This window comes from Petaurus breviceps, unplaced genomic scaffold (assembly GCF_028583685.1).
Source record: "Petaurus breviceps papuanus isolate PSGF00001 unplaced genomic scaffold, PetGlider_PUasm1.0 38, whole genome shotgun sequence".
NCBI classification, from domain to species: Eukaryota; Metazoa; Chordata; class Mammalia; order Diprotodontia; family Petauridae; genus Petaurus; species Petaurus breviceps.
Window position 1 is genome coordinate 13,072,307 of NW_027186304.1, and position 16,529 is coordinate 13,088,835.

The following is a 16,529-nucleotide window of genomic DNA, read 5'->3' on the forward strand; positions in this document are numbered from 1 at the left end:
TTGAATACCCAGAGCAAAAATCACTTGAGTTTGGGATAAAATCTTTTTTTTTTGTTTGTCCAAACTGGTTATATGTTAGTTTTTCAGGTAAATCCCTACAGATTCTACTGTCTTAGTGAGCTATTTCTCTTGGCCAAATTGAGTTAACCTCTGCATCAAGTTTGTGAGAAGCAGAGTGTCAGAATTTACGAGATTGGGGAAAGGGTAATAAGACTGACTTATTTCTCAGTTGGAGAAGGGGGAAGAATAAAAAACCCCACAAAAATAAGTGAAGAGTACTTTTCAAATCCAGAATGAGAAGTGGAAAAAAATATTTCTAGCTTTTTCATTTTATGTTTCTAGGGTGAAAAGTAATTACATTTAAAACATAAATTCATTCGAGGGATTACAATTGCTCTCTGTATTTGAGAAATGCAACTAAGCCTACTTTTAGGCAATTCTAAAAATGGCAGAGGCTGTATCCGACCTCTACAATTAGACATTGTTTTCATCAAGAATGATGCATTTCGTTCTTACAGACATAGAAATAGATAACACTTCAATCTGAATGTTTTGTTTAACTTTTCCAGAGTCAGAAGTACAGAGTTGGGTCAAAACACTATTCTACTGTTAACTCTAGACTATCTTTAAGTGGCTCCTTATTCACAGCAAGTGCTTCCTGAATGAAGCTCATTCAGACTATAAGTGGGTGTAGAGAACTAATTAAAGTGTAGTGGGACTAAAACTCTTCATAAAAATTACCTTTCCTCATAATTTATTCATAAACTTGTTCTAAGAAAAGATATCTTTTCTTCTTACCACTTAGAGTAAAATAAAAAATAACTATAGCAACAAAATAAATGATGCATTTTTGAATTCTGGGTTTTATAATTCTCAGTTATAGCAAAAGTATGGCATTCATATGGCTAGTTTAGTGTGTGGTAATTAAAGAATGCTTGGATGTCAAAATTAAGCACTAGCATAGATTACTGGGTTCCCCTCATGTTTACATGATAATATAGTGGAAAAGATGGGGAGTTAGAAGTATCATCAAATAAGAGGAAATGAGATAGGACGGAGGAGAGGACTATTATCTAGGTATTCAGTACATCAAGGGTGTGTGTGTGTGTGTGTGTGTGTGTGTCTGTGTGTGTGTTTTTGGAGGCTACTATAGACTCCAAAAAGAAGGGTAAGGAATGGGTGGTCTATGTCCAAAGAGTCAAGGGGGATAGGAGAATAAATGAACCTTTTGGATAAGTTTAAAAGTGAACTGATAGGAATGGGAAGAATATAAGAATTAATGAAGGTGGGAGGCTCAGGAGTGCTGAGTTGAAAAAGACAATATGCTCACAACAGAAGAGTTTCTGAAGGATGAGGTGGAAGGTGATTGAGGTTGGTGTGAAACTGGGGAGGAGTGAGTGTGCCTGAATTTGATAAGAATGAAAGTATACCTGGACATACTGTAAGAAAGGGGTTTGTACCTAGGGTGATAATTTTTGGTAACTAGGATTGATTAAGACAACAAGTCACAAGCATTTATGAAGCACCTATTATATGTCAAGCATTATGCTAAATAAGGAGACAGGAGGTCTGGAGATAGTATAAAGAAATTTATTTTTAATGGGGTGTGCAAGGTTTGGAGAGAGAAAAGAAGGCACTAATGTTTAGGTTGAAATTTATAACTAAAGGAATTTGTTGAACTAATTAGAATTGAATTTCTCTTTGAAATTTTTGAAAAGTTAGAGATGTATAGCCTTTGGAGTTGGTCTTTAAATTATTTCAAGCAAGCAGACTTAAATGGTACCACATTTAGAGGTTTGCATAACAGATTATCTTATGTGTCATAACCCCCTACTAAACTGCAAACTGCATGAGGTTAAGGAGTAATATTTGTACCCTACTTCATCATCTGTCATAGGTTTCTATACATGGCAGGTGCTTAATAAGCATTTATAGAACTGAAGTGGAATATAGGACACATCTATATATATAAATATAAGATTAAAAATTTGTTCCAATGAAAAATATAAATGACTCTTGGATTACCTATAATAGTAGCTATTAGTATAAATAATAACTTGACTCTATAGACAACTTTAATATAGATTACTATATTGTAGATAGTATTATGATGTACATAATATTTATAATATAAATAATATAATAATTAATAATATATTATGTGTAATATAATATATAAATAATATAATAAATAAATTGTAATAATAATTTTGCTATATGTAATATTATAATGTAGATAGTATTACACATAGCTTATATAAGAAATTTAATTCTTGCTAAAGGTTTAATTTCTTTAAAGAATGACCTATGAATTCTGTGAAATGCTATATTTTCTAAGCCCCTTGTGACTTTCGGTTTATATACTAAACATTTAGATTACTATAGAAATTACATTGTATTACATGTTAATGTGGAAAAATATGATCTTAACATTATATAATGATTCTGAAATGACCAAAGTATGAAAAAAGGATGTGATTGTTTCATACAATATGCCAAAGTAACTCTTGTAAACTTTAGCTCAAGAAGGATATAGCCTTATTGCTGATGAAATAGATAAAAAAAAATCCCCACAACTTAAATAATAAAATGAACCTGTTGAAAAATTTCTTTTGCAAAATAGTCTTGTTGACAGCTTCATGGGATTGTTGCCAATTTTCTAAGTTGTGTGTAACTGACTTTCCACCACAGGTGAAATCATGTTCTGCAGACTAATCCTGCTATCTCTCTAGTTCAATATAGCAAGTATTAGCAGATATTTCCCCAATATGAAACCCTATCAAAGTCCTGTTGAATATTTTTCTTTACTTGATAACTGTTTATTTCTTTTTAGCCCTCTGTCTTAAATTGCCCCTTGTTACAGTAGAAATTGTTTGCTTCTAATTGTGGAGTTCTCAGTAACACCTTTTAAAACACACACAGACACACACAAAGAGAAAGTCAGAAGGGTTGATCTACATAGCTTGTGTTATGACTTAGGTGAAAATTAGAATTTGAAATAAGGATAAGAGGAAACAACTAAAACTAAATAAAGATAAGATGATGATTAAAATCCTATGATATATTTTAGCTCTAATATGTCTAAATTCTTTTACTTAAAGTCCTGAGTTAAATCTATAGTAGAAATTAATTAAAATTTATATATTATTATAAGATTTACAAAGTGCTTTATTTATAACAACCAGCTTGTGTTTGCTCAAGTATTATTATACCCATCTTGCATTGTGGAAAGTTATAAACAAGCTAATTAAGTGATTTTTTTTCCAAGACACAAAGTTGTTAAATATTGGAAACAAGATGTGAACCAAGTCTCCTGACAATTCCTTAATTTTATAACATTTAGACTTTCATGCTTGCTTTTTATCTTTATTTTTGAGACTGTATTTTCACCTAAGCTGAAAGTGGATAGTTCATTCTGAGCTTAATCCCAATACTGGTCAACATGTAGGCTTTATTCTACTCCATCTCTGACCTGGGATGCTTGATCTCTCCTTAGGCAGTCCAATGGCCCCTTGTTCCAAAGGCTTACCATATTGGTGTCAGGACACCCATTTGTTTTTAACTTATTGCAACTCAGAAAGCCTGAGCTCAAGCAGGGCTCAGTCTCCCAGTTGCAGGGATTCCAGGCTACCAATCTCAGACAGGTTTATCTTTTATTTGAGTGTAAATTTTCCTATTCTTTTTGGGTCTGAGCAAATTTTATGGGGGCACTAACAATCAGTGAGAAATAATAAAACTGACCCAAAGTTTAAAGAGACTCTACAGCTGCTAACATTTTGTGATTTCATAGAATAATAATTTAGAACTGGAAGAAAACATAGAATCTTGTTTATTTTTTTCTGTTGAAGTCTAGATCCAATAAAAATCATATAAAATTCTTACCCATGTTCAGACAACTTGCAAGTGATGATATCAAACCTAATTCTGGATGCCTATATACCTTCCATTTAAATGACAAAAGACCCATAAGACAATGGTGTCCTCCATCTCATCATGAAACGGATACCTTTAAATTTATCCTGTAGTTTTAATCTGGAACCATGTTCACAGGATCATATTTTCTTAGGTCATTGTAAGAGCACTGTTAAGTAAGAACCCCTTCCTTTTAATATTTTATACAGGTAATGTGCTTGATTCATTAACTCCTAATTAACTAATTATAAACTAATTAACTCCTACTTATCCCTGGCAGGGATGAATATGAGTATGAGACAACAGAAAATACAATTTGATTGAGGGAAGTACAGGAAGATATAAAGTAAATTTGGGTGCTCCAAACAGTTAGGGGGCTCTGGAAAAATAAAGAAAATATAGAATGAGAGGCATGGGGGTCAATGAGTAAAACTGTAATAAGGAAGAGAAGGTGCATAGTAGAATATTAAAGTTCCCTATGATACAGTTTTTATTGTGATATCTTCAAAATTCAAAGTAAAAGAAAGTATAATTTTTTTAATTAAGTAAATTTAAGATCATTAATTAACACATAGCCTCTGTGTTTGCTATTCACTTATTTTGAAAGCAATTGGGGTTAAGTAACTTGCTCAAGGTTACACGGCCAGGTGTTTCTGGGTGGGTGCTAAGTGTCTGAGCCCGGGATTTGATCTCCAGGTCATCTCAACACTGGAGCCGGTGCTCTTACTCGCTGTGCTACCTGGCCGACACTTTGCAATTCACTTTTGCTTAATTCTAAGGAATATTTTGTTTTTCCATAGAAGGGTCCTTGAAAGCAAGGAATATTTTGTTTTCCTTAGTGAAGTTGCCTTTTTAAGATGTACTCTGTGTACCAAACACTTTGCTAAGCTCTGAGGATTCATAGAAAGTTAAAAAAAAAAAAACAGGCTCTGCTCTCAAGTACCTCACAAAGCCTAATCATGGAGACAACATGCAAACAAGTATGTATAAACAAGATATACCTGGATAAATTGAGGCTAGTCTCAGAGAGAAGACACTAAGATTAAGAAGGAGTGGGGGAAAATATTGCAAATGATGATGCTTTAGCTAAGACTTGAAGGAATCCAGGGATCCAAGACACAAATATGAGGGAACATGTGCCAGATAGAGGGAATAGTCAGAGAAAACACCCAGAAAACTATTTTGTATGAGGAATGGCAAGGACACCAGTGTCCTTGGATATCAGAAAACAAGGAGCAAAATAATATGGGGAAAATCTGGAAAAGTAGGAAGAAGACAGATTAGGAAGGGACTTTTTAAAAAGGGCTTTTAATAAAGGGCTTTTTAGGGGCAACTAGGTGGTACAGTACTTGCCCTGGGGTCAGGAGAACCTAAGTTCAAATCTGGCCACAGACACTTAACCCTTACTAGATCTGTGAGCCTAACCCTAAATTCCTCCAACTATAACTCTAACCCCTATAAATGCACCTTCAACTCTAACCCTAAATGTGGGGGCCTCTGACTCTAACCCTAACACTTGGGCAAATTACTTTACCCCAATTGCCCTGCTTTCCCACCTCTAAAAAAAGGAGTGTGGAGGGAGGAAAGGGGGGCCTTTGTCTTTGTGGCCCTGGGACCTAGCACACTGCTTTACATAGCGAAGGTGCTTAGTCAGTGTTTTGATTTGAATTAAATTGGTGGCAATCATTTTGGCATAAAAATTTTGGAGGCCTGCTTATTTTATTCTTATTCTTCCAAACAACATATTTTTAATAAGTAACTAATCAAACAAAAAGATATTTTAATTATAGTATCATAGATTGAGAGTTGAAAGTATTTTGATTTGGGGCGGCCAGGTAGCACAGCGAGTAAGAGCACCGGCTCCAGTGTTGAGAAGACCTGGAGATTGAATCCCGGGCTCAGACACTTAGCACCCACCCAGAAACACCTGGCCGTTTAACCTTGAGCAAGTTACTTAACCCCAATTGCTTAGGGGCGGCTCCAGTGTTGGGATGACCTGGAGATTGAATCCCGGGCTCAGACACTCAGCACCACACCCAGAAATAACTGGCCTTGTAACCTTGAGCAAGTTACTTAACCCCGATTGCTTTAAAAAAAAAAAAGTATTTTGACTTGCATTTAGAGGTCACCACATTTAAAATTTTTATTGCTGATAAGATCTATATGTTAATATATAAATATATCTATATTATTATTTATATTAGTAATATAAATACAAAAAACCCAAACTCTCCCTATTTTGTACTTAAAGTCATGACTCCCATACTGTGGTTAGACAAAACAGTATTTATGACAAGTTACTTATGGTACCTCCAATATACCTACTTGCATGTATATTACCTCAATGATACCTCCAATATACCTACTTGCATGTATATTACCTCAATTGTACCCCTTTGATTCAAAAATTTAACAAATATTAATAGGTCTTGTTACACTCATGTTTCAGAACATAGCTCATAAAAGCTGCCTTGTTTTGCATATGCTATTTTATTAAACTAGTCTCTATCCTTTCTTGTACATTAGTTATTTGCCTTGCCACAAGGGAGACAGACTACCTCATGTCTTCCTATCATTAATTCACAGAGGGAGGGGAGAATGCTGTACAGCTTTAAATTCATTGGTAAATATGGCAACGTCTATAATTACAGACCACCATTTATTGTCTCCACAGGAACTTCAGTTATCCAGGTGACAGCTACAGATGATGATGATCCTTCACATGGGAATAATGCTAGAATCATTTATACTATACAACAAGGACGACCCTATTTTTCTGTAGAGCCAAGGACAGGTATTCCTGACTAACAACATATAATTCTGTGTGATTGTAAAGTGGGCATATAGAAGAACAGAACTGTAAAAGAACAAGCTGGTAATGAAAATAAGTATCAGTTCTCAAGAATTTAGAGGCTTAATTATTTCTTTTTCCCCTTTTATTGATACAATATAGCCAATTTATATAATAGTAAACTAATTTCTACCTAGAATTATATTTTAAATTTATGAATAAAATTTGTGATGCAATAGATAAAATAAAACATTAATACATTTGATTTGATAAGGATTGGGAAGCAACTGATTTAGTTTCTAGAAAGCCAAACACTCATGTTCCATCTCTGATATAGTCTAACTATATCACTCTAGGCAAGTCATTTTAGCTAGCTATGTCTGTGGGTCACTTTCTAAAACTATAAGTTATGGGACAATTGCAGACCTGCATTGACAGAGCTTCCTGACTTCAAGTTCCCTTCACCAAATCAATCACAGTTCCTGGGCCCAGAAATGGGGTGGCCCCATGTGGTATGGTATGGTGGAAAGATACCTAGGTCTTAAAAAAGAAATCTTGAGCCTGAGTCCTGGCTTTACCATTTACTAGCTAGTTGACCATAGGCAAATCACCTAAAATTTCTAGGTTTTTTCTTCAGCTTCCTCATCTGAAAAATGGAGAAATTGGTGATGACAGTGATTAGAAAAACTTACTTCTATAAAATTTAAATTTAATTTTTTTGCAGGCTATTGCCCTATCAATTACTCAATTGCCCTCTTCCCCCTAATTCTTCATTCTTTCTAGGTTTTCCTTAGTCTGCTCTCTTTCGATTCTCTTCCTATCTATCTGACCATTTCTCTGTCTCATTTGCAGGATCTTCATCCAGGTCATATTCACTAAACACAGATGTCTTTCAGGCATCTGGCCTTGATACTATTTTCCTCTCCCTATATGCTATTTCACATGGTAATTTCATTGGATACCATGGGTTCAATCATCTTTTCTATGCTTATGATTCTCAGATCTACTTATTGAACCCTAACTGCTGTGCTGATTTCCAACTGTTTATTGGATATATTAAACTGAAAGTTTTGTAAACATTTTAAAGTCTATATATCTAAAACTGCATTCATTATTTTTTGTCAGTAATTTAAAGTGAATACCCTAAATTTAAGTTGACATAAGGATATAATTCAGCACAAATAACACAGTAAATAATACTATATTAATAAAACATACACTATAGAATTTTGAGAAAGATTAAATTCCAAGGAGAAAACCCACCAATAAAGAAGAGGTTTTAGAAAATTCTTGGTCATTTATGTGATGAAAGAAGTCCAAAACAATAAAAATACAAGTTTTATCAAGTGAAAAAGAAGAAACTTGCATTAATTTAATATAATGAATGATAGAATGCTTGTCAAAGAATATAGTCAAAACTCTAGATTAAATGATTGATCTGTAGAAGATGCAAAATTATCGCATCAAATGCTTTCATAATGGTGTATGAATTATTAGCAACACACTTCACCAGTTTCCTCTCAATACTTTAAGCATCATCCTCACTTTCTTAAGGGAAACCATTGAATATAATATTATCAAAATATATAGGGCAATTACATGTGTATGTACTGTATACAAAGCCTTCACGATGACTCACAGCACTCAAAAATCTATTAAAACATAGACAAAAACAATATTGTTTGAGAAACAAAAGAGATTATGCTAAAAAGTGTCAAGTAGTGTTAAGTTCAGGCCTTTATTGATTGCATTATCATGGAACAATCCAAGTCAAAGTGACCTTTATTTCACCTCCTTTTATTGATTGTTGTAAAGTTTTTGGCATAAATCCATATGCATATTTTAGTAATTTATTGCAAATATCTAACATATATCTAAGTGAATTTCAAATGATAGAGGGTTTGATGTCCATATGGAAAAGAAAAAACTATTCTCTATTGAATAATAAAATATATGCAATATAATATCAAGAATAATTGATAGAAAATGGCCCATATAATAAGGAGAAAGATTAAAATTGCTGCATATCTCCTTAGTCTTAAAACCATTGCCTTCAGTTCTGAATAAAAGAGAGTATGGGTGTCAAGTCAAAGAAGGAGTTGTGCTATGATGTTTTATTAATCATTTGGTACATGTATATGACATCACATTATATAGCTCCAATGAAAAGTGGAGATGCTACTCTATCATGAAAATTTCTCCAGTGATAACTTGTCCATTAATCTGGATATGTACACTATTTTTAATGTGAAACAAGAATAGAAATTGAAAGCTCAGATTTTGAATCTACAGATTGAACTGAATCAATGGATAATTTGATACTTGTAAATTCCTTAATTTTCACCAGGTCACTCAAGTGGATCACAGCATGGTGTAAGAGAAAGTTGGGGTTGAATATTTTAAAAGACTTATTGACTTTTTAAAGACTAAGGCTAGCAAGCAATTAACACCTACAAAAATGCCAGTTTTAATATACTCTTTTGGCATGGTAAAATGGAAGATGACAGTGCTAGAATGTATAATACTCTATATAATGTTATAGAAAATGCATGACTAACAATCTCAAGGGAGCTATATAAATATTAACACTTCTCCATCAAAAAGGAGGAAAAGAATCAAATATTTGCAGAGCATATGGTAAACAATTAATCAAAAAGACCTTTCATCAAAAAATAATAATAAAGAGCAATTTTATGTGTACATCAGTAGAATGGTCATATTTTAGCTAAAATAATTTATGTAATAGTTGAGAGATATCCAGATGAATACAATGGACACAACAGGAAAAATTCATTATACAAATGACTGTTTTACTGACTTTTTAAATAAAAAATGGAAAGATTTGAAATACCTATTTAGAAATAATTTATTGCCTCAAGAAATATAGTAAGGTTAACCTAAATCCCCGAACTTGCTGATTAATACAGATTACGTAATAAAGTTGTGTAAATTACACAACATTTCATAATAGTTTAAAAAACTGTCTACTATTGAATATTGAGAGAAATTATCTCATGTAAAATGAAATATTGACAAGACCTTATAATATAAATAAACCTACACAAACTATTCCTGTGCATTTAACAAAGGAACTATATTGGAACTGGGGTGTCACTATAGAGAGAATTGTTGCCCAGACACACCATTTGGTCCAAATATTTTTGTGGATGGTTCCAATCTGAATATATGTGGTTTCTAAACTACCTGGAATAAAAAATAAAATATAAAGAGCTATAGAATAAATAAGAGACATATGGGAATAGGATATGGGAATATGATGAGGTTCATATCATCACTGGCAACCTATTTGCTTTAAAAGTTATATCAATGATATATATTCTGAGCACACTTAATGAAATTCCAATATTTTTCTTCAACTACAAGATGCAATTGTTTTATTCATTTGCACAAAACCTGAAAGAATATTAAATATAAAAGAGTAATAGCAGGATAACAGCTTTCTCCCAGATCATTTGTATTTCAACACCATAAAACAGATAAGAAGAATGAGATAATAAGTTAATAACTTAGTAAATATTTATTAAGTACCTACTACATGAGAGGAACTGTGCTAAATGCTAGGGCTATAAACATGAATAAAAGATAATCACTGTCCTCAAGGAGTTTATGATCTAATGGTGGTTGACTATATACAAAAGAAAGCTGGAAATGGTTGAGGGGGAGGTACCTGGCATATAAGCATGGTGGAGAAGTCAACATAATCCTAAATGAGTGCAGCAAGAGAATCCAAAGAATAGTAAGAATAGTTCATGAATATATAACAACATGGAAGATACATTTTTTTCCCTCTCAACTATGGGAAGTAAGGTGTTCAAATGTTATTTTTCTTTGAGAAATTATGTATATTTAAAGGATAAACCAACCTTCTTATATTAAAGGGATAACTTTCAATGTTAGCTTTAAAATTTACTATCTGGATTACCATGGACAAGTTAGATAAAATTTTGCATTTTTATTTTTGAATGTTTTGATAGATTTAGGAGATCAAGACCCTGCATGAATTTTCCATAGTCTGATGGTTGTATATTGTCTATGATTGTTGGATACATTTTGCACTATGTACTTTTAATAATTCCCCATAATCATCATAAATTTGTGTTGATTGATTTTGTATCAATATATTACAGATAAAATATAAAAGACAATATATTTTCACTAAGCAATTGTTTATTAATCACTTATTATGTAAAATAACTAGTTACATATAGATTTGATTTTCTGATTTCTGGTCAAAGCTATATGAATCATAATTCACTTTGGTTAGGAATTACTTGTTTGATCATTTTTTTGTAGCAAACTAAGCTGGAATAATCTTATGAAGTATAAGCCAAAATTAAAATAGAAACCTTGCTCATGTTGCATTTTTTATGTTCTGCTTCTAAATATAGATTGATTTGAAAATCTCACTTATTTCTTGTTTTTGCATAGATAATACAGAGGGAGTGAAAAAATAAGCCAATAAAAAAGACAAAGAAAGAGGGTCACCCAAGAGAAATAAAAAAAGATACAAAGTCTAGAGACATAAGAGTAAATGAAAATGAAGCATTTCCAAGGGCCCGAACATTTTCAACATCTAGGCCAAAATTATAGACTGTCCCTGAATATATTAAGTATATTACACTTTTGTTCTCTTTTTTATCCAACCATTTAGTGGGGGGGAAGGGGGAGGGGAAGGAACTTAAAAATCGTTTTCGAAAAAGTGTTCAGAATTTTCACTGCACTTTGGTTACTAACATAGCAAAAAAGGTTAGGCTAACTCTTTTTATAATTTAATACAATGTTTTTAAAAGATATACATAAATTGATTTATGATAAATTTGATTCTCTTGAGATTGGAAAACCTTTTAAAATGATCTAAGCTTTAACTTGCTTTGGGAGAGAACTTATATAATTAAGTGAAATTGCTATATTTTTCATACAGCCATAGTATTTTTTGAAATAGAAGGAACCTTAGTGACCTGCTCAAAGTTACACAGTAAGCATCTGAGATTAAATTTGTACCAGGTCTTCCTGACTTCAAATTCAGCATTCTACCATGCTATACTGAATCTTCTGTGATGACCTAGAATGATCTAGTTGCTGTTAGATTGTGGTGTATTCTACCAAGTGTTTAAAGAATTGTTATGAGATGATGAAATCATAACAGAATGGTTGTTATTATTTCAAGGAATCCTAAGAATTTCTTCACAAATGGATCGAGAAGCTAAAGACCAATATTTAGTTGTTGTACAAGCCACAGACATGCTTGGTCTCCCTGGAAGCCTTTCTGGCACAACAACTGTTACAATTAATCTATCCGATGTCAATGATAATAGGCCCATATTTCAACTTGGTAAGTACCAGAATGACAACTTTTAATTAGAACATTTTTTTCTTACTAGCAACTTAAGTAGTACAACTTCTCTATGACTTTCCATTTAGTAGAAAACAAGCAATTTTAGAACTAGTGGTAACATAATATAAAATTTATATTAACAGTTAAAAATCAACTTACTTTTCTGTTTGCTTAAATATTCATGAAATAATTTTCCTCAAACAATGCTGTGAGATAGGTATTACATATCATTTTATTCCCATTATACAATAGGAAACTGAAGCTCAAGGATGAAACTTGCTGAAGATGTATTTTCCAATTCCAAGGGATAGAGGGATTTTTGTTTGCTATTGTTTCTATTGTTAAAGCAGAATAACATTGAGTCCAAGCTGAAATATTCTTTTGATCTAACAAAATAGTCAGGTAGTCAGAGATTTTGAAGAATCACTATGTTTTTAAAATCAATTCAAAAAGAGTTTCCTGTGCCAAAGGAAAGGTCAAAGAATTTGTTGTCTCATAGCTTTGGTTGTTGTTGTTCAGTTGTTTCAGTTATGTCTGACCCTGTGACCCCATTTGGGGTTTTCTTGGCCAAGTTGCTCGAGTGGTTTGGTCAATTAGTTCTCCAACTCATTTTATAGATGAAAAACTGAGGCAAACAGGATTAGATGACTTACCCAGGGTCACACGGCTAGTAAGTGTCAGAGGTCATATTTGAATTCACAGAAATAAGTCTTTCTTACTTGAAACTTGGAACTCTATCCAAAGCATCACCTAATTGCTTATATAGCTTTAGTCTTGCTTAATTCAGTTATCATAAATATATGAAGAAAAAAGAACATTTTGTGTTTAGAAGAATTAAGCTTGAGGGGAAGATTGAGGCACATGGTTAGTAGTACCAAATGAAAACTGGAAACAGATTTCCAGAGATTATAAGCATAGGAAATACCTGTACTATTAGTTTGGGGGAGGGGCAGAGGAAAAAAAAGAGATTCATTTTATACCATTATACAAGTAACGGAACAATTGAGGTGGATGAAAGATGAAATTACTGAGAAAACAAAAGTTCAAGCTTCTGAGCATATACATTTATTAAGCAATGAATGCCAATTGTGTAACTAATAGGGACCAGTCACCTTCCTCAGTTTGACACCAGAGCTTAAATATGGGGGGAGAGACATTTTTTATACATGAGAAATAATCAAATAAGACCAATTAATTAACAGAAAATAATAGCCAGGCTATAACATTACATAACCTTATTTGTAATTGGAGGAAAGATTAGGTAATTTCCAAGTTGGTAGAGGAAAATGAATACATACAATCTCCTTGAATCAGAAAAAGTGCTTTCCCTTTCCCCTCAAGTGTCTGTAAAGAATCAAAGCGACATTGAAATAACAACCGATTGATGTGAGGTCAGTTTTCAGATAAGAACTATGGGTTGTTTGAGATGTATAACTGTAATAAAACTTGCATCATTTTAAAAAAATCTGACTGGGTTTCTAAGTCAGCATAATGATCCTTAGTTAAGGGTCTCTTAAGTCGCAAGTGGAGGTGGTCCAGTTTCCCAGCCAGGTAGGATTTGATTCAAACAAATGCAATAAAATTCCCTCCCAAATCTCACAATTGAACAAAGTTTTTTTCAAAAGACAAAATTAGATAAAGCCATAGCTAAATGCAAAGGGGACTGAACTAGATCCAGAAATCAGTCACAAGATGGAATCAGTGTGGTTCATTAAATTCACACATCGACTTAGTGTTCTAATCCCCTCAATTTCCTCATAACAAAATTTGAAGGGAGTCTACTCAGGCCTAATTTTTGACTGATATCATTAATAGCACAGTATCTGACACAAAGTATACTCCTAATAAATATTTGTTGATTGATTAATGCATATTATTTTTAAATTGCTATAAATTTTTATTTTATAAATAATGAATGATTACTGAATAATAGTTATTAATAGAGCCTTTTTAGAGTTGATAAGTTAAATAGGGTGATGCATGTTTTTCAGTTCTCTCCCAAGCTGGTTAGGGAGGAGAAATTTGTCTTATATGTTTTTATATGCATTGCTTACTATATAGAAACAACAGTTTTACCAAAACTCTTTCTGTCCATCTTTCAGTTCCTTAACTTTAAAATCATAGGATCATAGAATTTCTGGTAGAAGAGAATTTAGAGAGCAATTAGTTTAATGCTCTCATTTTATAGCTAAGGAAACTGAAGCCCAGAAAGGCTAAATAACTTACCATAGATCAAATAGATGATGAGATTTTTTTTTTTTTTGAGGGAAGATTTTAACTAGGTCCCTCAAACTCTGCCATCACTATACAAAATTTCTACTCTCTTACAGTCATGTTCAATTCATCTCTTCTACTTTGACAAGCAGTCACTAGGTCATGAAGATTCTTCATTTCTAATATTCCTTATAGCCATGGGGATTGTTAGAATAATATCAAAATTGAGAAAGTGAAGTGAGGAGTAAGAGGCAGAGAAAGATATTCTAAATAAATAGAAATTTTCAAATTACTGTCTATAGAGATAAAAAATTTGAGCAGTAGGTATGCATGCCTCCAGAAAAGCATAAATGTGCTAATGCTTTATCTTTTCTTGAAGGACTGTACCACATGAATGTCTCTGAATCTGCACCAGTTGGAACTTCCATAGGAATAATCATGGCAGAAGACAGTGACATAGGAGAGAACGCAAAAATGAATTACAGTATTGAAGATGGTTCATACATCTTTGACATTATCACCAATAATGAGACTCAGGAAGGAATAGTTGTATTAAAAAAGGTATTTATGGTTAAGTAGGTAAATAATATACATTGAAAAATGGGTGGAGATAAAATGAATAACACATAGAACTATTCTGCATAACAATTAGATTGTCTTGTGATTTTCACCTTAATTGAAAGCTAGTTTAAGAATGAAAATTACAAAAAGGAAATGAAATTTATCACAAAATTAGAAGAATATCACTAATGATAATATATGACCAGTGAATATTTAAAGAGATTTTTTTATTGAAGGCACAGTTTATGAATTCAGTTTGAACATTGGGAAATTAACTTTAATAATTCTACATGAAAAATCAAAACTGTGTAATATGTTTAAACCTACCTAAAAGTATGGTTATCATTCCAAAGCAAGTTTCATTAACTTCAATGACAAAATGGACTGCCTTAATCATAATGAATGCTTACTCTTTACAATGCCAATTAGTGAAAAGTCAGAATAAGTATAAAATTTAAAAAGTATTAATTCCTAACAGATAACATGTGCTCAACTAAGGTAGTATAATAATTCCAACATTTTTTACATTTTAAAGCACTTGAAATTAACTATCCCAGGCATTAATCTCTAAATGAACTTTGCAGTGCTGAAGAAAAACTGATTTTTGAACACTACAATCTGTTTCTATGTAGAAATTGGATTATGAGCTCCAGCGACAATACAGTATTCGAGCAAAGGTTACCAACAGCTTTCTTGATAAAAATTTCCCAAAGGATGAAAATTCTGGACAAACCACTGTTATTAAAATCAGAGTGGAAGATGCTGATGAACCACCAGTTTTCTCCCATTTGGAGTATCCAATGGAAATTGCTGAAGAGAGTCCCTATGGTTCTTATGTGGGCACTGTATTTGCCAGAGATCCAGATGTTACCAATTCTCCAATCAGGTACAACCAAACAAATTCTCAATTAACAAAGTAGGGAAACAATCACAACAATTAAAAGCATATCATTTCCCTTGGAACTGTAGTTTTAGATGCCTTTCAAAACAAACACTATTAAATAGCATTTAATTTTATGCAAAACATTCAAATTTTCCTCACATAGTGCTACAGATACATAAGCATGAGAGAGAATTTGGTGGGTTTCTTTTTTAGTGGTGAACATGGAACTTTCATCCTTGATAACTTGTGAATAATACCATATATTAAAGGTGATTATGTGTAGATTCAGTTAGTGGTTACTGTGAGAGCTCCTCTACCTCTTTTATGTTAGAAAAAGCTGGCAATGTTATCTATTACTAAGCCAGATGAGTGGGGAAAATATTTTTTCAGCAACAGATGGTATTCATGCTACCTATGAATAGTTTTCCTCTTCCTAACTCATCCTTGCATTCCATGGAAGTCTAGCAGATATGACTTAGAATAGAATAAAAATATTTTGAAAAATACACATATTCTAATGAGCTGTGTCCCTTCAATCACAGCTTCATTCCAGAGTATTTTTATTATTTTCTGTTAATGCAAATGTGATTTTTATTTCCCCCTATTTTCAATGTGTTCTTCAATTTGCTTATAAATGAACAATGAAAAAATATTTGTCCTGCACAAACTCAATGTTTAATATTGTGAAAAGGTTTAAGTGACTATAAAAGGAATATAAGAGATAGGCCACTTATAGCAAGAAATTGGTAGCTGAATAATAAAAAGGAGAGAGAGAGAGAGAGAGAGAGAGAGAGAGAGAGAGAGAGAGAGAG

At 32.6% G+C, this 16,529-nt stretch overlaps 1 protein-coding gene across 3 annotated transcripts in view; it reads left to right on the top strand.

Annotated features, from left to right (window-relative positions):
- The window catches only part of CDH19 (cadherin 19), a 156,437-nt gene that overhangs the window by 72,774 nt on the left and 67,134 nt on the right, over positions 1-16,529 (top strand). For all 3 annotated transcript variants that reach the window (XM_069099583.1, XM_069099582.1, XM_069099584.1), the window contains 4 exons: positions 6,587-6,706; positions 11,892-12,056; positions 14,653-14,834; positions 15,467-15,720. In XM_069099583.1, coding sequence (XP_068955684.1) covers positions 6,587-6,706; positions 11,892-12,056; positions 14,653-14,834; positions 15,467-15,720 — 721 coding nt within the window. The remainder of the gene's footprint in view (positions 1-6,586; positions 6,707-11,891; positions 12,057-14,652; positions 14,835-15,466; positions 15,721-16,529) is intronic.